At 50.9% G+C, this 24,723-nt stretch overlaps 1 protein-coding gene across 1 annotated transcript in view; it reads left to right on the top strand.

Moving 5' to 3' along the window:
- Window positions 1–8,028: 8,028 nt before the first annotated feature.
- Window positions 8,029–24,723, top strand: part of ANKRD13C (ankyrin repeat domain 13C) — a 35,973-nt gene continuing 19,278 nt past the window's right edge. Inside the window, exons 1-2 of the mRNA XM_066597776.1 lie at window positions 8,029–8,515; window positions 20,662–20,703. Of these exons, the coding sequence (XP_066453873.1) occupies window positions 8,242–8,515; window positions 20,662–20,703 (316 nt within the window). The 5' untranslated portion in view covers window positions 8,029–8,241. The remainder of the gene's footprint in view (window positions 8,516–20,661; window positions 20,704–24,723) is intronic.

Here is a 24,723-nt window from a genome sequence, read left to right as displayed (position 1 = left end):
AGTGATATTGCCCCAAAATAGGACATGCTGCAAGCTCTTTCCGCAGCATCACTGCGAGAAAAAAATTTGCTTCTGTAAATAGACACACTTAAAATAATGCGTTCTATTTTCGTGCATCTCACATTGGGATCTATGATGCTGCGAGATCACAAAAATGTGCTCTTAAATATGTTTGTGTGAAAGCGGCATTAGAGACATAACACAAAGCGAAGAGCTGATCGATAAAATCGCACACGGACCACATATACTGCCCACGCAGGGCTTCCTGTACCCTCGCTCTCTTCTGCCACCTGTGGGACATTTAGGGCAACTTCATTGTGCAACGAACCTGCTGCAAAAATTGAATATTTTCCCTGTTGATCTTGGAACGGATTTGGCGCATTAGAAAGGTTTAAAATAGGTGGTGAAAATCCATAGCTTGAATGGACATCCTGTGGATTTAAAATCTGCAGCACTGGTCAGATTACACAGCGGCTGCTTCTAGTTTGAATGCGATTTCTTGAAATCTCATCCGCTTCTATTGTAACGCTGTGTATTTGCCACATGCAAGTTCAAGGTGGAAAATGCACAACATATAAGCCACATGTGAAGCTGGGTGACCTACAATACAGCCCTCAGTGCAGCTAAATGAATACATGTTCAATTCGTCCACTTTTGCTGTAGTACGGGACTCTAGGCCGCAACACTACTTAAAGAGTACTGCACTTTCAACTAACTTTTGGGATGTCATAGAGATAGGTCAAAAGTTTTGATCAATGGGGGTTCTGCTGTTACCACTTGAATAAGGGGGCTGCAGCGCACATCCAAGAGCTTTGGCTGATTTTGCTGCTTTTCGACTCCTCCGATAGCCGAAGTGGGCCATCTTCTACTGCTAGAGGAGCTGAGATAGAGGAGCTCTTGTGGGTGCTGCAGCCCACTCGTTCTAGCGGAACCCACTGATCAAAACGTTTCCCATGTCTCTGACATATCAAAAGTTAGCTGAAAGTGCAGCTCCTCTCTAACTTTTTTTATTGTAACACAGACGAAGGTAACGCAGCCGTATTTTACGGTTCATGTTATATAACAGCAAGTTATTTTGAGTCACTGCGGCCACAACATCAGTGCTATTATTACGGCTGTCTGATGCACCCAGGCATGTCACGGCTCTGTTTTGTTCAGGGCCACAATAGGGCACCCATAGAGATGCAAATTGCATATGGCACACATGTCAAACACAAGGCCCGGGGCTCAAATTTGGCGCACCACCTCATTTTATGTGACCCGCCAGCCGTACAGCAGCCTAACAGGCATTGCACACACCCAACCTTCAGCAGTCCAGAGTATGTGACCACTTACCTCTCCCGACGTCTGCGTGCACCATCCACAGATGCTGAGAGGAGAGGTCAGCGGTCACAGACTCAACAACGACCACTGCCACCGGCCGGGGGCTGCAGACTGGCTGCGTGGAATGCTGCCCAGCTAGAGGCCAATAGGGGGGTCACTACTACTACTGGGACTACTACGAGAGGTCATTTGTTACTACTGGAGCCACTATTACTACTGTGCCAACTGTCATTACTAGGGCCACTATGGAAGCCCGTTGGCCGGGGCATGGTTTCAATATTTACACCTACATACATACATGCAATCTCTCAGTCCTAGTACACAACTCATAGCTCCTTTATCTCAAGTCGAAAAATTATACATGACATCCACTCCACCTACAAAAGAGATCTCTCAGGTATACCATATTTTGCTGGCAGAGGAGACAGGGAACGACCCATTGGTATTTAAGCAAGTTTGAGAAAAAGAAATAGGTAAAACTTTCACAGAGGAACAACGGGCCAAAATCTTTATTCTGACACACAAAACTTCTAGGTCGAGCAAGTTCCAAGAACTCAACTATAAACTTCTAACCCAATGGTGCAGAACTCCATCGCGACTGGCCAAAATGCTCCCCCAGTCCCCAAACATTTGCTGGAGATGCTCCTCGGGTGTAGGCTCCTTCTTACATATATGGTGGTCCTGCCCCTTATTCCTGCCTATGTGGCACGACATAAATAGCCTATACAACGCGGCTTTTAACTCCACCCTGACCTTCTCCCCAGAAATGGCTCTCCTTACACTGCTTGCAAGCTCTCTGGCAAGGACCAAAGAAAGTCCACTTAGATTCATTCTCCTAGCCATGCGTCAACTTATCCATAAGTTATGGAAATCAACATCACCCCCCAGACGACTTCTATGGCTAGAAGCATTAGATAATATAATGCATATGGAAGCGCTTGGTGCTGATGAAGACAACAAACATGCCAGTTTCTACAACACATGGGCAGCGTGGATAGTATTCCGTTCTTCACCCCGCTTGGACGCGTAGTTGGTATTTGGTGTTGTAACTCCATAACCACGAAAACTACTTTAGTCTCCCCTAATAACATGATTACTATAAGTAGCATAGGGCCTCTTGGCTGTAGGGCATACTGCTTCCCCCCCCATACCCCTCCCTCCTCGTTATCCCGTCCCCGTGGACATAGTTAGGGTCTCAGCGCATCTGGTGAGAGCGCAGACCTAGTTTTTCTATTACTATAGATTAAAACACAAGAATTAATTGGTTTTAGTTAGAACGAAGGAAATGTATCATTCTGCTGTAAAACATATTTTGAATATAAAACCCTTTCTCATTGTATCGTACAGTTCTTTAATAAAATACTTTTGAACTATAAAACAGTCACATTACACACAACCAGATACATTTTCCAGACATAACCCAGACATTAACTCATTCAGTGCTGCAGAGGTGCAATACACATCAAATGCATGCCACATAGAAGACACTGACAATACAATTACCACGAGACAAACACATAGCGCTATGGAGGGCCCCGCTAACTCTGGGCCACTACACTATTACTGCTGGGGCCACTGTAGCGGACACTATTACTACTGAAGCCAGTATAGGGGTCACTATTACTACTAGGGCCATGATGGTGGACACTATTACTACTGGTACCCCCTGAAGAAGCTTAAGCGAAATGCGTGTCGGGGGCCAGGTGATAATGTTGGCGAATATGTGGTATTTAATATGCTTATTTTATAATGGTCTTTATTGTGAACATGGTTGTGATAGCATTGGATATTCTTTGTATTGACTTGTTTTTATGAACATGACGTGCTGAATGCCTTCCTTTTTCTGATGAATTATTTCTTTTTTTGAAGATTTATCTCTTCTGTAGTGTAACTTCTTAATATTATTATATTTAATAAAATAAAAAGGTTTTTTTGAGGCTTTTGCGTGTTGACCTATTTTTTTGACTCTTACTACTGGGGTCATTATGAAGCACATTATTACTACTAGGCCCCTACTAGGGGTCATTATTCTGACTGGGTCCACTATGGGGGAGACTATTACTACACAGGGTACTATGTTGGTCATTATTACTACTATGGCCATTATGGAGGACATTATTACTACTAGGCCCCTACTAGGGGTCAATATTCTGACTGGGTCCACTATGGGGGAGACGATTACTACACAGGGTACTATGGGGAACATTATTTCTACTTGGACCACTATAGAGGTCACTATTACGGCTGGAGTCACTATTACTATTTGGGCCACTATAGAGATCACTATTACTACTGGGGCCATTATGTGGATCACTATTACTACTGGGGCCACTATGGGGCTCACTATTACTACTGGAACATTATGGTGGACACTATTACTACTGGGGGTACTATATGGGTCACTATTACTACTGCAGCCACTGTTAGTACTGGGGCCACTATGGAGGTCACTATTACTACTGGGGACACTATGGGGGTCATTATTTATACTGGGGCCACTATAGAGTAGACTATTACTATTGCGGCTACTATCAGTGTCACTATTACTACTGCGGCCATTTTGTTGGACACTAATACTACTGCAGCCAAAATGGGGGTCACTATTACTCCTGGGGCCCCTTTGGTAGTCATTATTACTACTGTGGCCACTATGAGGGTCACTAATTACCCTACTGGGGCAACTATGTGGCTCATTATGCTTACTGGGGCCACCATGTGGATCACTATTACTGGGGCCACTATGGGAGTCACTAATACTCATGGGGCCACTATGGAGGTCACTGTTACTATCGGAGCTATTATGGGGTAGATTATTATTAATTGGACCATTATAGGGGGTCACTATTACTGCTAGGGCCATTACGGGGGACACTATTACTACTTGGTCCACTATGGGAGGTCACCATTTTACTGGGTCCACTATTGCTACTTGTTTCAATATGTGGGGAGACTATTACTGCTGGGGCTATTATGGGTGTCACTATTACTGGAGCCACTATGGAGGTCCCTATTCTACTATGGCCACTATGGAGGTCCCTATTACTACTGGGAACATTATGGGGGTCACTATTACTACTGCCGCCATTATGGAGAACAATATTACTACTTAAGCCACTATAGGGGTCACTATTACTACTGAGGCCACTATGGAGGTCATTATTACTACTGAGGCCACTATGGGGGTCACTATTACTACTGGGTCCACTATGCGGGAGACTGTTGATACTGTGGCCACTATGGTGGTCACTATTACTACTGTGACCAAAATGGCGGTCACTATTTATACTGTGGCCACTAGGGGGGATCACTATTCTGCGTGTCGGCATTGGCAGGTTAGGTTCAATAGAACCTAATTTCTGTGGATTTACGCCGCGGGAACTGCGGTAAAAATACAGTCGTGGGCATTAGCCCTAAGGCTGCTTTCACATGGCCGGGAAAAGCGTGCCAGATTCGTGCGTTCCGAGACGAACAAATCTCGCACGAATATACATGCAATCACAGAAAACGGCCATTACTTACTGAGTGAGGAGTGCATATAGCTGCATCCTCTCACCATGCAGGTAGCAGACTACCAAATGAGGGAGCTAATTACACCTGTGAGGGACACCAATGAGACAGCCACTCACACTGCCTCTTAATATAGACTGGGGTAACTGCTTGGTGTATACTCCCACACAGAGTGGATACAGAGTAGCAGACCATTCTGATACATGTAGTTCACCATGCAGACCAGCAACCTATTAATAATGCCATAATAGTTCGTCAGGTTGCCCTGCACCTCAAATAGTGAACCACATTTGTAATGCCACCCTGGGCTCCCCCTGGACATTTAAAGCGACACTGCATGTGAATAATAGATCATAAATGCAAGGCATTAGTTGGATTTTGGCCAAGATACATGAGCCCACTAACCACTTCACGGTTCCTTGCTTATAGTGAGTCGCTATACTCCTATAAAATTCATCACAGAAGGGGAAATATAAAAATGGTGCAATTATATGCACTCCTTAGTCAGTAAGTATATGGCCGTTTTCTGTGATTGCTTTTATATTTCCCCTTCTGTGATGGGTCATATACATGAGTGATTTTTTTCCCCCCACAGTGTGGGAAAAAACTGCGGCATGTCCTATCTGTGAGCGTTCCCTCGGCCTCATTGTTTTCAATGGGGCCGGTAAAAGAATTGCACAGTGTGTGAGGCGCACGCGGGTGCAGTGCGATGTTTCACATTAAAAACAATGGTAAACACTGCCGGAGGAAAGGATCGCTACTTGACACAAAAACGATTTGCATTCCGCGAGGACATCGCACGTTACCGAGCGCAATAGCCGGCCAAATCTTATGGCACGATATCACGCTCGCCTGTGTGAAATTAGAGTAAATGGCGTGGATTTGGCCACGTTTGTAACTGCAGATCTGCTGCAGGATTTAACTTTTGTGTATTCAAGGGTTAAATTCCGCGGCATAAATAGACATCCTGCGGATTTAGAATCCACGGCCGATTTAAAAAATGCTGCAAATTTTCGGCACCGCATGAAGATTTTTAAAATCCCCTCCACATGGCTTGTGCCGTTAATGCCGCGGATTCCACAGCGATTCTACTAGCCAAAATTTCCGGCCCGGGTGAAGTTAGCCTTAGGGCGCCTTCACACTGCTGATAGAATGGCACAATTTTCCTGTGATGCGTGAATGAGTGACAAAGCATAATTATGAAAACAATGATTTTCAATGGTTTTATTCCCATTTGTGATGTTCTCACTCACACGATGGGGTGTGGAAAAAAAATCGCAGCATGCTCTTTCTTTTCGGGAATTCGCCACTAGCCCCATTGAAAGCAATGGGAGAACACCGCAAACCTCTGCCACGGCTGTGACAGGAGGAATCTTTTTCAGCCGCGGCAGGGAAATCCCTTCAACCACAGCTGGGGAATCCCTTTCAGACGAGGCTGGAAGGATTCCCCGCAGTGATACAAGGCTGTTTTTACATAAAAAGGCATCGCATGCAGGAGTTTCACATGGATTTGATATCGTCTTCCCCAGCATAAAGGAGCCCCTAGAGACCTTTCACAGGGGATGGAGTTGTCCGTAGGAAGTAGCGCAGATGTGGATTTAGTTGTGTTTCTAACTGCGGAACATCTTGTGGAATTTATTTTGTTCTTTTCCACAGAATTAATTTCACAAGACGTCCGTAATGTCGCAGCAGAAAGTTTTCTACTGCGGAATTCAATCTTGCGGTTTTGCAATAAAGATACGCGGGTTTGAATAGATGTTGACTTAAAGCCCCATAGGGATAACATTGTGACGCAGAAATGTTCGCGCTGACTAATTCTGTGCCTTAGGCTGCCTGTCCGTGGGCGTTGCGATATCCCGTGGTGGACCTCCGCCGCCGGGGAGCAGGAGCCTGCTGACGGATCTCCACGGTGCGCCTATTTGATAGATAGGTTCACTGCGGAGAATCGCGGCAATTCGCAGCATGCTGCGATTTGCTGCCCACGAGCGGAGAATCGCTATGATTCTCCGCTCGTGGACAGGGGGGCTGCGCTTTCCATAGCAACACTATGGAAAGCGCTCACTGCGGCTGGTTTATCACCGCAGGGAACACAATGCAAAAACGCCCTGGACAGGCAGCCTTAGGCTTAATCCACACGGGCGTATTTGTACTGTGGAGCCGGAGCTCTGGATCCCGCAGCAAACACAGCCCATAGGACGTGCATTGAAAAATACATTTCCATGCCCACGAGTGGAAATCAACTGCCATATTCCGCTCGCGGGGTGGAAATCGCTGCATGTCCTATTCTAGTGCGAGCCTTGCACTATCCAGCCGGCACATCCACAGCGCAGAGTGAAGATGCCGGACTGGTAAGGCATGGGTTACCGCAGGGGCACAGGGTGGCATTCCGCTGCAAGAATGTCACAGTCGGAATCCGACTCGGCCGTCTGCATTCGGCCTTTGAGTACGCACACGCCGGATGGAAAATTCTGAAACAGCGGTGTGGAATATTCAACCACAAAATCCGCATTGCTGACACGAATTTTGGCGCGGAATTGAAAATAGCGCTATCCTGGCGGCAATTCTGTATCAAAATGCGCAGTTAGCAGTGCAGATTTTGGTGCGGAATTCAGGGACAACATATAACGCTGACAGAATATTCTGTCCTGTGCGATAGGGCCTTTCGAAATTTTTATTTTATTTATTGGGAGATTTTATGGAAATTGCGCATTTCACATCTTCTGCAGCTCCAGGACACGACGACAATTACAAAACCGTCAAAAAGATGTCTCTGTTGCCCCTAGCAACCAAGGAGAGCTTTCATTTCATAATCTGTTAGGGTAAAAAATGAAAGCTGTTCTGTGATTGGTTGCTATGGGCAGCAAAGAGGCTGTTCATCACAACCAATCACATCATTTCTTTCATTTTGAAACGTGCATTGGACAAATAAAAGCTGGAATGTGGTTGGCTGCCGTTGGCTACAATTTCTTAGAAACATAACAAGGCGGCCGCCGGTCTCTATTGTGACACTAAACGCCCTGCAGAAACAAGGAATGGCGACTGCTCGCAGATTAACTGTCAATGACCGAGAGTGACCAGAGCCTATTACGTCACCAGACTGCGACCGCCCCCTCACGTTCGCGGCTAGTGCGCATGTCTGTAACGTCACTAGAACGCGCCCGCCCCCTCTAGCTTGCTGCTGTGGAGTTCTGCGCAGGCGCGCTCCTTGTCCTGACGTCACGGCTTCTTGTTCCCGCCCGCCGCTGTGTTCTCGGGCTGACAGGCTTCGCGATAGCGGCGCTGTGTAAGATGGCCGCGGGGGGTTCGTGCTGAGGAGGAGGATGCGCGGCGGCCGGAGCTCCCGGGTGTGAGCCGCATGTTCCGGGCGGCCCGTCTTCTTGTCCCTAGTTCGTCCCCGTCCTCGCCGTTCCAATGACCGGGGAGAAGATCCGCTCCCTCCGCCGGGACCACAAGCCGTGTAAGGACGAGGAGCTGCTGGAGCCGGACGAGGAGGCGACGGCCGGGGGGACCTTCACCCGCAAGAACCGCAGCAGCAAGAGCTTCAGCAATCACCGGCTGGTCCGCGCGCCCTCCAACCCGGCGCTGCCCGACGGCCACCCCGTCCACGAGTGCGTCTACAAGGGGGACATCCGGCGGCTCTCGTCCCTCATCCGGACCCACAGCATCGGCCAGAAGGACAGCCATGGTAGGTGGGGGAGGGGAGCCGCAGCTGCTGCAGCACCGGGCGGTGGGGGGGCTGGTCAGGTGACGGGGGGCCCCGAGGTAAGTCAGGAGTGTTGGGGTGCAGCAGCATCAGAGGGGGCCGCAGTGGATGGTTCGGGGGACGGAGCGCAAGAGGGGTACGCGGTGGATGGTTGGGCTGAAGCATCAGAGGGGGCCGCAGTGGATGGTCGGGGGGCTGAAGCATCAGAGGGGGGTGCAGCTGCTGCAGCACTGGGCGGCGGGAGGGCTGGCAGGGACTGGCTGCTGGTCAGGTAACATGGGGGGCCGGGGAGCTGGCAGTAAGGGTCCTAGGGTAAGTCAGGAATGTTGGGGTGCTGCAGCATCAGAGGGGGCCGCAGTGGATGGTTGGGGGGCCGGAGCGGACGTTCAGGCAGGAGGGGGGCGGTGTTGCCCTGTCAGTAACAGGCAGGAGGGGGGCGGTGTTGCCCTGTCAGTAACAGGCAGGAGCGCTGGGTCAGTTGGGTTGGTGTATGGTGAGGGGAGGAGCGTCCAGGGGCAGGGTGCTGCCGGGAAGAGTCTTGGCTGTCAGTAATGTCAGGCAGGAGCATCAGAGGGCGGAGCCAGCGGACAGCGGGGGACGCAGCGGTGTTGTGCTGTCAGGAAGGGGGCGGAGCGAGATTGCCAGCTGCCAGTTGGGAATGTTGCAGGGCCGGAGCGCTGGGTCAGTTGTCATAGTTGAGGGGGCTGGATAGGGCTGTTGGTCAGGGGGCCCGGAGTAGACGATGGGGCAGGACCGACAGGGTAGGTGTTGTCGAGTGCTGCCAGTCAGCAACAGGCTGGATCAGTCAGAAATGTTGGGGGCTGGCGTGACATCAAGTGCTGTCAGGAAGGGTCCCAGCTGTCAGTAATGTTGGTTGTGAGTGTTGGAGCGGGTAGATTGTCAATCAAAATTAGTCTGAGCTGTCGCTGACTAACAGCAGTCACTTACCTGTCAGTCGCAGTATTGTGAAATTGTGGGTCAGAGGGGTTGGGTCGGCGCCCAGCGGCGGGGGTCGGAGGGGTCGGGTCGGCGCCCAGCGGCGGGGGTCGGAGGGGTCGGGTCGGCGCCCAGCGGCGGGGGTCGGAGGGGTCGGGTCGGCGCCCAGCGGCGGGGGTCGGAGGGGTCGGGTCGGCGCCCAGCGGCGGGGGTCGGAGGGGTCGGGTCGGCGCCCAGCGGCGGGGGTCGGAGGGGTCGGGTCGGCGCCCAGCGGCGGGGGTCGGAGGGTCGGGTCGGCGCCCAGCGGCGGGGGTCGGAGGGGTCGGGTCGGCGCCCAGCGGCGGGGGTCGGAGGGGTCGGGTCGGCGCCCAGCGGCGGGGGTCGGAGGGGTCGGGTCGGCGCCCAGCGGCGGGGGTCGGAGGGGTCGGGTCGGCGCCCAGCGGCGGGGGTCGGAGGGGTCGGGTCGGCGCCCAGCGGCGGGGGTAGGAGGGGTCGGGTCGGCGCCCAGCGGCGGGGGTAGGAGGGGTCGGGTCGGCGCCCAGCGGCGGGGGTAGGAGGGGTCGGGTCGGCGCCCAGCGACGGGGGTCGGAGGGGTCGGGTCGGCGCCCAGCGGCGGGGGTCGGAGGGGTCGGGTCGGCGCCCAGCGGCGGGGGTCGGAGGGGTCGGGTCGGCGCCCAGCGGCGGGGGTCGGAGGGGTCGGGTCGGCGCCCCGCGGCAGGGGGTCGGAGGGGTTGGGTCGGGGGTGGTGGTGTTGGGAGGCTCGGTACCCTGTGGCGGGGGCTGGAGATGTTGGGTTGGGTCTGCACCCCATGGCGGGGGTTGGAGGTTTCGGGTGGGTCATGGGCGGTTGGCAGAGGCGTTTAGTGGGTCGGCGCCCCGCGGCGGGGGTCGGAGGGGTTGGGTTGGGTCGGCGCCCCGTGGCGGGGGTTGGAGGGGTTGGGTTGGGTCGGCGCCCCGCGGAGGGGTTGGGTCGGGTCGGCGCCCCGCGGAGGGGTTGGGTCGGGTCGGCGCCCCGCGGCAGGGGGTCGGAGGGGTTGGGTCGGGTCGGCGCCCAGCGGCAGGGGGTCGGAGGGGTTGGGTCGGGGGTGGTGGTGTTGGGAGGCTCGGTACCCTGTGGCGGGGGCTGGAGATGTTGGGTTGGGTCTGCACCCCATGGCGGGGGTTGGAGGTTTCGGGTGGGTCATGGGCGGTCGGCAGAGGCGTTTAGTGGGTTGGCGCCCCGTGGCGGGGGTTGGAGGTATTTGGCTGGCAGGTCGGGGGCCCTGTGGATGTGACTACTAGTTAGGAGGACATTTGGCGTGAGATGTTGCTCTGTGGCTCACTATTAGTCTTGCAGCCCCTGTATACAGACGATGATTGGCAGTGTCTCTGGGTGTCCTGCTGGGTGGCGGCGGCTCCGGGCAGATTTCTTGCTTGCTGTTTGTTTCCTTGCCGCCTCCGGTATTGATGTGTCCTGCTGCCAGCGCTGACTGGTACTGAAGGGTCCTGCAGAGGATGAGGGTTGTAGTAGATGCTCTGCTTAGTACACAGCCCCCACCAGTGGTAACTGGTGCCATAGAGATGAGTAATAATAGGTGATGGGCAGAAGGTGGCGCTGCACTGATTATTGCTCAGTTTTAGGGGCAGAGTACTACGGGATGTTTGTTTTTCAAGCAGTGCCCTCCAATTCTTAGTGGATTGTGGGGTGACCTCCTGCCATCGCTGTGGTCTGGCAGCAAGTGTTCAGTTTTTCTGCAGCTCCCCCGCAGGAGAAATAGAAGCATTACATGCTGCCCATGGCCGGCAGTTATCTAAGGGCCCCTGTATAGTGGCCGGCGTAGGCGCTGTACAACCGCTGATCACTGAGATTGGCGCTTCTTTACCTGAACTCTAAACAAGCTATTCACATTCATCGCTGTCAGAAGTGCGGACCCCCGTTACGTGGGGTGTGGGGGGCGTAGGAGAGGCTTCGCCAGGAACAATGGCTGTACAGAAGATGCGATCGGCCAACGAAGAAGCGTTCGCCGTCGGACTTATTACTGTGTGGATGCGACGATCCATTAACAAGTTTTATAGTGAGCGCTCGTTGGCGCATTTAATGGGGTCATACCAAAATCTGCTTTTATCAAACATCTGTAAGATGTGATCAGTCTGTTTGGGGGTCCCAGTGAGCCCCCCTCCTCCTCTCTACAGGTTCTCTGCAGTGATGCACCATTCACTTACAATGGGGCAGCCAGAGATACCGGAGCGCTCGTGCTCGGCTTCTGTCAGCCGCAGTGAAATGAATGGAGCCGTACCGCCAGTGTGCGACTGCCATTGCATCAACCTCTGCGTCACAGCGGGCTGGCAGCGACGAGGAAACGGGGGCACAGGACTGGTGGTTTCCGAATCAGTGGGGGCCGCAGGGAGAGATTCCCACCAATCAGACTTTTAGCCCCATAAGGGCCCCTTCACTTGAGCATATGTACAATTTAAATTTAATTTACACTTTTTTTGTTCCCCCTCGCAGCGATTCTGCGAGACGCTATAGCCAAAGCAGGTTCCGTTTTTGGGTGATACTGTCCATTTTTTTCCATGGGCGTCCCGCTGACACGTGGGTACAAGTGCGATTCTACCATTAAAACTGCTGGAGGGACCTGTTTGTTCCGCGCTCATGAAACTTCCTGTTGTTCTCTTCTTGAGATCGGGGATAACTTCACCAGAATACCCGTTTGTTTTTGTGCTACAACCCCTTTAAGGTGGTCACATGACCTAAAGGTACCTTTACACGGTATGACTGGTTGGGTGTATTAAGCGCCTGCCAGCCGTGCCAGTGACTTCTATGCTTGACACGGGAGCGATAGTCCTTCAAGGGAATGGATTAGGGGGGGGGGTTCTGGCAGCTCACCTCCATTCTCTGTGAACAGGCAGTTGCTCAACCTCTGATCACCTCCTGTTCCCACGGCCGGCAGTCACTGGGTTAATAGTTCTGTTAGGATCCAAGCCATCCGGAGTTCACTGCTTCCAGCGATTAGTCAGGTGATGATCACCCCTGGATCGGCTTCGGTCGGCTCTTCAATCTCGCTAGTCGGCATTCGCCTCCTTTTTTTCCTTCTGCGGTGTAAAAACGTGGTTCGCTGGATCGTGTCGCAGCGCTTCAAGTTCAGCTGTGCGATCGGCGGCAGATCTGACTATACGGCGGATGCCTCTCGGTCACAGAGGTGACATTGTTGAGCGACAGATTGATGCCGTTGGATGAGAAGTATTTGGCGCGGGTGTGAGCGGAGCCCGCTGTGCCGCATCAGAAAGCATAACAGAAACCTGATGGCAAGAAGCGCTGATAGCCCAGCGGCACTGAAGAAAATTCGAAAGGTCAAAGCAACTGCGCCATAAAGTGACCGGATAACAATGTGACAATCGAGCGGAACGTGCGGTAAAAGGCGGCGAACACGGGCGAGTTTTTACATTTTTTTTTCTTGTCATTTTGTTAATAAAAAAAATTGGACTGGAATCGCACGGAAATGGAGGCATCGGGGTGACGGGGATGGTCGTGCGTCCGCTTAGTGCTTTTTTTAACAAACGTGAAAAAAAAAGCAAAATGGGTGAAAAGATACGTGAAAATAAGGCCTCTTTTTATGGGTCTCTGTCGCCTCTGAGTCGGATGAAAGGGCAGTGCCCTGCCGGGTCAGAAAGGATCCAGTGATGGGGGAAATCCTACCAGGCCTCCCGCGCACAGGCGGTCACTGCGGTTTCAGCAGCGCTGATGTGCCTTTTGTTAGCGTTTCGGTTGCTTTTACGGGAAGCTGAACGCCTGAACTCTGTGAGGAAGGCCTAATACTCACCTAGCAGACGCTGCCCGGGTCCCTCCTTCTGCTCTCCGGCGTCCCGGCAGGCTTCCCTGCAATTGTCATTGCCAACAGAGCATCTCTTGATGCTAATGGGGTTTGGCGACTCCACCCCCAGCAAGAGATTGCTCTGATTGGCTGAGCTGCGCTGCCATTCACATTGGCTGTGATTGGTTCATCGAGCGCTGGCTCTCATTGGCTGAGCCAGCACTTGATGAACCAATCGGCGCAAACTCCTGCTTGACGCTTGTGTGAGCAGCCCCAATGAAATGAATGGGAGCGTTGTACAGCGCAGCGCTAAACTCGGTACAAAAACCCCCGAGTGAGGGAGGCCTTAAGCCACGGCCCTGTGGGGGAGAGGTTGGAATGGGAGTCCGCGCTGTAGACTGCACAACGCAGGTTTTCTGCCTACATGTCGCCACTTGTTGTGGGTTCTGCGCTGGGAAATCGGCCCTCTGATCGTCCAGTGACGTTGGATGAACCCGCAGCAAATAAAGGGGCGAATCTACAGCAGAAACGCACGATTTTACCGCAGTTTGAGGCAGGGATTTGTATGGCGTCGCAGCTGGTGGGGGAGTCCTGCTGAAATCAGCTGATGTTAAAGGGGATGTCAGGTTAGTTTTTTTACATTTAAAGGGCAGGTGCAGATGTGCTAACTGAAATCAAGCAGTACTTGCCCTTATTTGGCCTCGGCGATCCAGTGCTGCAGTACACGGTTCGCCCCATCTCTGTGGAAGTCATGTGACTGCTGCCTGCCAATCAGAGGCCATAGCATCACCGTATGGAGCTCCTGGCATTGTGACATCCAGGATATGAGGGCTGATGCCAGGGGAATGGGTGGTGATGCTGCGGCCTCTGATTGGCAGGTAGCCGTTATGGGACTAGTTGCGGTCTCTGATACTGGAAGGCCGGCTTCACACGGGTGGGCTGGATTCTAACTGGCGATCGCAGCAGCTTGCGGTCAGTCATGCGCAGTAAATTTAGGTTTTGTTTTTTTTGCACTGTTACCGCCCATACGCAATGTTAATTGCATATGCTCTGCAGGTCGCACAGCTTCCATTGACTTCAATGGAGGCATCCATGTGGAATCCGCTTCAAAGTAGAGCATGCTGCGGTTTCTCTTTTTTTTTTTTTTTTTTTTTTGTTTCTCGGTTGGCAGAAGACACAATTTTTGTATCTGAGTGTGAGCAAAAAAGTGATTTAACATTGTTTTCAATGCCCGTGCTTTGCCGCGGATTCCGCAATTGGAGTCCGCCTGTGTGAAGCCAGCCGAAGAGCTGCAGCGCTGGATCGCTGAGGACGGGTAAGTACTTCTTGGTTTGTTTTACCAGATCTACTCCTACCCTTTAAATTTCAAAAGGTAAACAGACATCCCCTTTAAAAGGGTCTCCAAATTCCCTCTGCTAGTGCAGTCCTTGCTGCTTCGCCAGTCACATGTCATCCATCGTTCACATGACTTCAAAAGCTTGTACTCTGTTGCAGATGTTCAGTTCTTCCAGCCACCACTGGGGGAAGATTGCTGCATTCTGTTATAATTGTAAGTATACAGTGAGCTCCCCCTAGTGGTGGCTGCAGGAAGACAGAATTGTATCCTCTCTGTCTAGGCAGGGATTGGATCTTAGTAAATATGAAGTCGTAATATAAAACTAATCTTTTCAGGATGTAAAATCCCGACGCTAAAAGAACGTTCCCTTTAAAATCGCCGCCTTTTCTTGTGCGCCCGACCGTCGCCGGATGCCAGTAATACCGCGTCCCTTTCTATGAATGACATATTTAATACGCGTGTTATTTTTGGCCGCCCGGATTAGTTACGCCAAGCTGTCTTTTTATATCCCCTCACGTCTGTGAAAAAGCTTCTGTTCATTCCAACATTGGCTCTCCGGGCGCCGTGCCGCGCTCCCACTTCCCCTTTGAGTCCACGCTGCTAGTTTTCTCCGCCGGCCGCAGAAGTGAATTCATTATCACAGCAACGTCGTTATTTATTATGTTTGCTAATTAAGCTCTGTGCTTGCTAGGGTTGTGCTACCCTCCAGAGAAGCCCGGCGTTGGCTGTGAATGTCCCGTAGGGAGTCTTCTAGATGAAGACCAAATGGATTGGCTGCCCGCGGTGTTAGATGGGGCGTACGGGAAGTGTGCGCAGCGTGGTGGCGGCCAGCGTCACCTGTCGGGGGGATCGAAGTGGTGTCCGCCCCGAGGAGTCACACAGGCATATACAATGAAAGGCGCTCCGGTTTTAATGCGTTTGATTTATTTGCACGTACTTTTTTTTTGCATCTGTGGCGCCTCCGTCTTTCAAGTGTCGCACGCAAAAAACAAAACCCGCAAGAGGGCCCAGTTGATGTGTCCTGTCCTTTTTTTGGTTTTTCTTTGTATGGACGGAGGCTGCGGGTTTGTTCACCTTCAGCTCCGGCGCGCTTTTCTGCTCTATTTTGCCGCCGATTTGGTTTGGATTTAGCGCTGTCGTTGGTCAAATCTGTGTGCAGATCCATCGCAGAATAGCCGTAGAGGCGAAATCTGCATGAAACGCTTCGCATCAGATCCCGCAGTGCGGACAGACCCTCGGGGTGCGCACAGAGGTTTTATCGCGTCCGTTTTGTGCGTTGGGAGACACAGCGCGCACAAAAATAGAACCACTTATTTACAATGGGTGTATTTACACGTACTCAATGGGAATAGAAAAAGTTGCTTTGCAATTCTGTGCCGACGCGACGTACACGCGACTGAGAGGCGCTTTTTAAAAGAAGGCAGAAAAAAAATTCCCTATTGAAAATGCATCGCGCTGCGCGGGAAGTCGCACGTTTTAGTGTTCTCAGGCCGATATCGCAGTTGCCCATGTGAATCCAGCTTCCTTGTCCAAAGTGGTTTTCAACGGGGGGCGAATCGGTGTGCGAATCGGCGGCATCTTGAAATAAAAATCGGAGCCAGAAATCTGCAAATTTTCATCGGAAACCAAATTGAATTTTTCCGTTGCAGATTGTGATCGCGGGAATGATGATTTGGGGCAGAACCAAACTTGCTGGCGAAAAGGGCGCCGTGGAAAGTGCGTGTAACCCGGACGCGGTGTAAATGCCGCACCTTTTTTTTTTTTTGCTGTAATTGTGGAATTTCTTCGTAAATTTTGACATTTGAAACTTTGCACTGAAATTTCCCAAATTTGCAGAAAATTTTGCAGGGCGTTTAAAAATTTTCGCTGATTTTTCGCAAAGGTTTAGTGTTTTTGCGCCATACATTCCCCCGTCCGTAGGCGACGGGCGTTGCTTCCCTGGCAACAAGAAATAGGACTCCAGCCTGTAACTACAACCGGCCGAAGATGCCTTGTAGGCTGCAGAGCCCTCGTGTCCCTTTAAGGAGCCCCCCACCTCGTAGAGCGAGCGGCGCGCACATCTTGTTACCCGCAACCCCCGCAGACTTCTCTTACTTTTCTGCACCTGAAATATTCATATAAAGTGCTGTTTAAAGTTTCATCAGAGTAAGTTGCGCCTTCGCTGCCCCAGATCTGTCAGCCTCCGTACGCCGCTCGTCCGCGCCGGCTTTCATGCTTCTTTCAATAAGATTTTCTTGTTTCCTTTTTAAGTGGTGACCCATTAATTGGGATCTGCGCTCCGCGGGGCCGACATGTCGGCTTCTATTACCGGCGACTCGCTAACTCTGCATTCCCGTATGTCACCGACCTGCGCGGCTGCGGGGAAGATGCAACTGCTCAGTGTAAACGCGGCCAACGATGAAGGAAAAGGAATTCGCTTTTCGTTTAATTTTTACTCCTGTGTAAATCGTTTGCACATCATTGCCTGCGAACGTTAAGTCCTTCACCGGTACCGTGAATGTAAACGACGGATCGATAAGTGACGCCATTTGTGAACGCTTTATCTGCCTGTCCGAGCGAACCCTGTCATCGTGTAAAGAGCCCTGCTGGACGCCAGCGTTGGCCGGCCGGTGAAAACTACAACCTCCAAGATGGCCTGATGCCCCCAAAACGACCAGAAACCCACGGCTTGGACTGTTCAGCGTGGCGGATGCTTCCAGTCACTGCAGGCAAGCAGATATGTTGAAAACGCTTTTGAATTGGATTCCATTAATGATTAACTTCAGGTTATATTAAAATCCGTGTGGATTTCTGCCGCGGCGTCTTGTTTTTTTTTCACGCTGCGGTCCGTACGTAGATTTAGCCCGCACAATAGCCAAAACGCACCTGTAGGTTTTCAGGTGCGAATTACGCAGTTTGTGGTTTATTCGTGGCGGATTTAAATGGAGATCACGTTGTCACAGATTCTTGAAGTAGATTTGCACGCGGATGTGCCACGGTCGGGCTATATTCACACGGGCGAGCGCGATATCTGGATGAGGGACTCTGCCTAATATCACGCTTGCCAACGTGCGTTTTTCACGCGGATGCGAGGTGTTTTTCATTCAAAATGCCGCGCATCGTTTTTGTGAGATTGCGATCCTCAGGCGTGTTTCACGTGCGTCAGAGATTCGTAAGGGTTTCCCGTTGACTTCAGTGGAAAATATCACAATGTACTCGCATGCACACCGCACGGCATGAGTGCGGACAATGTGTTTAAAGGTCCCGCCGAAAACAATGGGCGTGGCTTTCCCAACATGAATCTGATGTGGGATTTGCCTCCACAAGTTGATTTTAAATTAATGAGTGTATAAAACCCATCTGTGCCGTATAAACCGCGACGCGGATTCCCATTCCAGTGAATAGCACCGGTATCTGTCACGGTTTTGATGTGGATTTCACGTCCCATTCATGATGATCTGCTCTGTGAGCGCACCCGCTAGAGCTGACATGGCGCTGCTTTGTACACATTATGGCGCGCGTTCCCATTAAGAAGACTTTAAGGTGCGTTTAGACGGAACCATAATAGTTCAAAGTGATCAATAATTGGGCGGGCTAAATCGATCGCTTCTCATTCGTTCTTCATTTTCCGCCGTCTCTTTCGCTTGTTGTTACGTTTAAACACTCCATCGGAAAGTTAAATGCTGAAAGGGAAGTTCGCGGTTCTCAACATTCACTCTACCTGCCTATACGGGCCACACGAGCGCGCCGGTGATGACGGAACTCGCCCGTTCACTTGTGCAAAAGATTCCGTTAGGCCGCCTGCAGACGGCCGGGTCGGATCCGGCTGCGAGAATTCTCACAGCGGGACCCGACCCGAGCCCCTGCAGAGACCAGCGCGGCACTCACCTGCTCCCGCGGCTCCGGCTCTTTGTGTGTCGGCAGCCGGCGCATGCGCAGACCGCAGCCGGTGGCCGGGGAGTGACACTTCTGTGTGGGGCTCTCATGCCGCGATTTGTTTTCTGCGCGTGATTTCGCACAGACAAACCGCGGCCGTCTGCCTAGTTTTGCGTTTTGTAACGCAAATCTATGGCAGCTTCTACGGGCGGAAATTCTGCGGGAAATCCCGCCGCGGAATTTCCGCCCATGTGCAGGAGGCCTTAGGTGTGGAGTCTGCACAGAATTGGTGTGCAATCTGTAGTGACAAAACCGCTCGCAGACTTACCCCGAGGGTGGGTTCACATGGGGCAGGATGTGCGGATCAACATCTGAATCTTCATAACCCGGCCCTTGTGGACTACAAGTACTGCGACTGAGTGTGACACGGCTAAAGACAAAGAGTGCATCTGCTGGCATAGCAGGGATGTCGGTGACTGCGGTCACATTGCGACACTCGCGCTGCACATGACACAATTGCAAGATTTCTTGGAAGCGTTGCGTTGGCCACATCTTGTGAGATGATGTATGACCACATTCACGGATGAGACTGGTGAGACTACACTGCAATCTTTGGCCATGCAGTGTGTCGCTCCTGGGCAGTGTAGTCCAAGGATTGGTTTAAGCTGTTGAGATTTAGTAATGTGCAGACGGCTTGTACTATGGACGGTCCTTGTGGTGTCCGTATGGGGATGTGACCTGAAAAGTGGCAAATGAGGCTTAACACTGATAAATGTGAGGTTCTACACACAAGCAGGAAATACACGTCACCATTACACACTAAATGGGGAACCACTGGGGACCCTGACAGGGAGAAGGACTTTGGGGTTTAGTTAACTGTAAACTTAACTGGAGCAACCAGTGTCAGGCAGCTGCTGCCAAGGCAAATCGGATCATGGGGGGCATCAGAAGAGGTCTAGGGGCGCATGACGAGAACATTGTTCTTCCTCTTTACAAGTCACTGGTCAGACCACACATGGAATATTGTGGACAGTTTGGGGCATCGGTACTCAAGAAGGACACATCAGAGCCGGAGCGGGTACAAAGGTGGTCAACTAAAGTAATACATGGAATGGATGGACTACAATACCCAGAGAGGTCATCAAAATGGGGGTGATTTAATTTAGAAAAAAAGGGCGCTCAGATAACTATGTATAAATATATTGGGGTACAATACAGAGATCTCTCCCATCATCTATTATACCCAGGACTGTAACAAGGGGGCGCTCTAATAACTATGTATAGATATATCAGGGGTCAGTACAGAGATCTCTCCCATCATCTGTTTATACCCAGCACTGTAGCAAGGGGGCGCTCTAATAACTATGTATAGATATATCAGGGGTCAGTACAGAGATCTCTCCCATCTATTATACCCAGGACTGTAACAAGGGGGCGCTCTAATAACTATGTATAGATATATCAGTGGTCAGTACAGAGATCTCTCCCTTCAACTATTATACCCAGGACTGTAAATAGGGGGCGCTCTAATAACTATGTGTAATATATCAGTGGTCAGTACAGAGATCTCTCCATCATCATTGGTATGATTTTGTAAATCCTGCACTGAGCAGGGGGTTGGACTAGATGACCCTGGTGGTCCCTTCCAACTCTACCAGTCTATGTTTCCATGATCTATTTATACCCCGGACTGTAACAAGGGGGCGCTCTAATTACTATGTATAACATATCAGGGGACAAGAGAGATCTCTCCCAACATCTATTATACCCAGGACTGTGACGGTAACAAGGGGGCGCTCTCTACATCTAGAGGAAAGAAGGTTTCTGCACCAACATAGAAGGGGTTCTTTACTGTAAGAGCAGTGAGATTATGGAACTCTGACGGCACACGTGGTGATGGGGAACTCACTAAAAGGGTACAAGAGGGCCCTGGACACCTTTCTGGAGCGTTACAATATTACATGTTATATCTCTGATTACTCCAGGGGGGTCGGTGATCCGGGAATTATTTCGGTTGCCAGATTGGAGTTGGGAAGGAATTTATTTTTTCCACCCCCTAAAATGAGGAATATTGTCTTCTACCTCTTCTTTTTTTTCCTCTGGATCAACATTGGGATAATAGGTTCTAGTTTTGGCCTTCACCTAGTATGTGACATCTGCTGCACCCCTGCAGTGACCGCATGGCACTAATCTCTCCCTTCTTCTTGCAGGTAACACCCCGCTGCACCTCGCTGTCATGTTGGGTCATAAAGGTACGTGCAAATGGGACTTACTGCTCTGAATCCTGCGTTACATGTGGCCTCCGTCTCTTCAGCTGTTGCAGTACTACAACACCCAGTGTCTGGCATAGATGCCGGGTGTAGTAGTGGTACTGCTGCGGGTACAAGGCTTGTGTGCTGGGATGATACTAGATTGCTTCGCGGTGGGGTTTCATCTGCGCACAAGTTAACAGGACTTCAGCTGGTTGCTGGGACCTAAAACCCATCTGTATGGCAAGAAGGCGTTTTGTGTTGTGCGGCGCTGCGGTCTACGACTTTTGCGAAACTGCAATCGGCATGTTCAAGGGAAGCAAAGTTGGAAATGGAACTGACAAAAGCAGGAATTGATCCGGTCCACCGGATAGAAGCGATAAGGGCGCCAAACTTTATTGGGTGGGATGAAAGCGAATTGCAGCTTTTTTGTGAACGTTTGCCTGCTTTTTACTGCATATTGTATGCAGAAACCATGCAGGCAAAGCAAGCCGATGACGTCATCGTTCCCTTTTTCCCTCCCGGTAGGGTAGTAAGCAGCGTTTTTAATGCACCCCATTCAATTCAATGGGCGATGCAGGGCGTCACACACTGCAACACTGAAAATAGAACATGCGGTGTGCGCATTATAAACTCTGCGCTTAAACTCTTGTCTGAGAAGCCCCATTGAAACTAATGGAGGCACAATGCGATGTTTTTAGCAAGCATTTGAAATGCCCGCTAAACGCTGTTTAAAAAGCCCACCTGCGAGAGCGGCCTAGAAGGGGTTTTCCATCTCTGTATTATTGTGGACCTATCCTCAGGACAGGTCATCAATAGTTGATTGGCGGAGGTCTGCCACTAGGGATATGTGGCAGTTGGTGTGTAGAGAGCAAGAAGTGGACAGCTCCGTACACATTGCAGTGGCCAGGGTTGGTATTGCAGGCACAGCTCCCATTGAATTTAATGCAATACAAACCAGGGCTCCTACAGTATGGCTGGTACAGTTTGCTTCCTGCTTTGTCCATACTGGCAGCGCTTCTGGGAATTGCCTGATCGGCGTAGATTCCAAGTGGTGGACCCCCGCCAATCAACTATCTTGAGAATAGGTCATTTAATAAGTTAATTAAAATAATAATTAAAAAGTACTTTAAGTCGCTGACAGCCCCATTTAAAATGTTGAACGGGGGATGTATATGTCACAAGATGATGGAAGTATGCCCATGAATTATTCAGGTGTGATTCGCGATATAAGAAGCCTGTCCAAGAGTGCTAGGATTAACATTGCATTAAAAGCAGTAGTCATTGGGAAGTTCATCCAGTATGATAATGAAGAGCAAAACTACAGAATCCCCTCCAGGGAAATGTTTAACTCATGATGCTGAAAACTTTTAAATAAACTGAGACGACCGCTGTGCTAAAGTGCCGGCCGCATCGGAAGCCTCGCGGGTACCAGAATTATAGATACCACTTAGATACCCCAGAATCAGGACTGTACGTGTTCTCGTCGTACGCTCTGCACCATGATGCGCTCTCTGCTGTATGCGAAGCACCATTGATAGAATCTGAGTCCATAAGCTTTTGGCACGGAGTCGCATGCTGACACATTTTGCGCTGCGACGAGCTACGGCTACAAAATCCGGAATGATGAAATCCGTTTATCTCACGAACCCCCAATGATAAATTGCCCAAAGTGCCTTCTTTCCTCAAACTTTCCCCGCACCCCCGTCATTCGTTAGAATGTGATTAAGTTTATTATCTGCAGTTATAAGTAGGATTAAAACAACCCTGGGACTAGAAGGGGGTTTCTATTACCCAGGGCCTTCCTTTATGGCCATAGTCTAGTGGATCTGCCTGTTCCTGGGACCCCTTCACGTTGTATTCAGATTGGCACATCACTTTTTAGGCTACCTGGTGCGCGGAGAGCACTGGCAGTGCCTTGGGAGTCGGAGGCGGCATGTTGCTTTTGGACTGGCCAGCGCTGAGCAATCATGGCAGCATGTAGTGTCTGACTGCTGATGGTAGCCGGTGCTCTGTGTGCACCGTGTAGTCTAAGGCTGGGTTCTCACAGGACGTATTCCCGGCGGAAATCTCGCGGTTTGGCTGCAGCGAAAAACCGCAAGATTTACGCCGGGAAAGCTCTGCTGCAAAACCCACAGCACTTAGCCGCGGGTTTTGAAATGGCCTGGCTGCACGCTTTTCCAATGCGGACAGCGTTCCCATAGAGTAGAGCGCAGCCGCAGCGTAATAAAAAAAATGGACATGCTGTGGTTGGTGAATCCGCGACGGATTCGCCGTGCCGTGTGGACAAGGTTTCTTAGGAATTTCGTTCACATGGCTGGCTAATCCCAGGATTAGCGGCTGCAGGTGAATTTGCTGCGGCGAAATTCCGGACTGAACTTCTGCAGCAAATCCGCTGTGTGTGAACCCAGCCTAAGGGTACTTTCACGCGTAGCGGAAATGGTGCAAAAACTCTGCACCAAAATCTACATCAAAACAGCATTTAAAAAAAAAAAAAAAAAAAAAGCGTTAAAATCCACATCGTTGTGGATTTTGATGCAGTTTTCCATGTGAATCTGCAGCAGATTTCAACCTTTCAATTGAAGAGGTGGATCTGCATCAAAATCCGCATCAATGGTGGGGTGTGGTCTGCTGCGCGTGAACGTCCCCTAAAAAGCCATGCGGCAATCTTGCAACACAGTAGAGAGATCCTAGGAAAAGGCAGATCTGCGGCGCTATGGCCATAAGGGATGTGTAACAACCCCCACCAGCCCCGGCTAGTCCAGCACCGATGATCGGCCTCGTTGGAAGTCGCTCCGATCGCTGGATTTTCCCATGTAATGTGGATTCACACTGAAACTGATCTACGGAAAACTTCTAACATGATTTTATGCTGCACTCCGGGGTCACGGGGAGAATATTCCATACAGGGAAGCGCCAGTTGTGAGAGGGCCGGGGGCTCTAATAAGGAGGCCAGTCAGTGCATGTTGGGGCCTTAGGAGTGGGTGTACAGATTAGGCGGCATCATGGTGTGTGATCAGTCTGACGCCATCCTCTGACCTGGAGGCAGGTATCCTGTTTCTAGACCATCAGTCACTCTGCTAGGAGATGGCGATACATTAATGCACGCAGGACACTTGTTACCTTCATGGATGACGTTAACTCCTAGGATGGTCTCGTGTCCGAGAACACTGTCTCTGGTCATCGTAGAAGCTTCTTACATTAGAGCAAACTTAAAGTGTTTGTTCCATTCCCGGACAGCAGGCTCCCTATAGCTGCAACTGTGTTAAAATAACAAAGAGCAGTACTTACCCGTCCTCTGCCGCACGATGCGGCGCTGTAGCCTTGTCGTCCTTCCGAGGTCATAACCCGTTCTCCCCTTCCCCTGACTTTTTAATATTCATAAACTGCTCTGAGGATGCTTGATCAATATTTTGGATGTAGATAACCCCTTTAAACCAAACCAAGTTGGAGGAGGAGGAGGATATAAACCCAAATTTATTGTGTAAAGCCGTTTAAACCATCACCCGTGCTTCACGTCCTCTTCTTCGCCTGGTGACATCACGTCCGTTGGTCACATGGCCTAAGAGCAGCTCAGTCCCATTCAAGTGAATGGGACGTAGCTGCTATCCCAGGCACAGCTGTTGAAAAATGCACAGAATGCTGCTTGGGACCTTCCTATAGATGGCCTATTATAAGAATAGATCAATAATAGTTGATCAAATGGGGTCTGCTGCTTGGGATCCCCGCCGCTGGACCAGCTGTCAGTGCAGACAGAAGCGGACCGCTTGTCCTTAGGCCTCATGTCCACGGGGAAAAGATGATTTAAAATCCGCGCCCCATAGGGATGCATTGGACACCCGCAGGTAGTTTAAATACCTGCGGATGTCATTTTTCCCCTTGAGGCGCGGATTGCGTGTGCAGGAAAAAATACGTGACCTGCTCCATCTTAGTGCGGGTTTCCCGCAGGCTTCTATTGAAGCCTATGGAAGCTGTCCAGATCCGCGGAACACCCGTACCAGAATTAAAATTTACCGGATGCTG

Source organism: Eleutherodactylus coqui, chromosome 3, assembly GCF_035609145.1.
Source record: "Eleutherodactylus coqui strain aEleCoq1 chromosome 3, aEleCoq1.hap1, whole genome shotgun sequence".
Taxonomy (NCBI): domain Eukaryota; kingdom Metazoa; phylum Chordata; class Amphibia; order Anura; family Eleutherodactylidae; genus Eleutherodactylus; species Eleutherodactylus coqui.
This window is presented reverse-complemented; position numbering and strand designations above follow the sequence as displayed.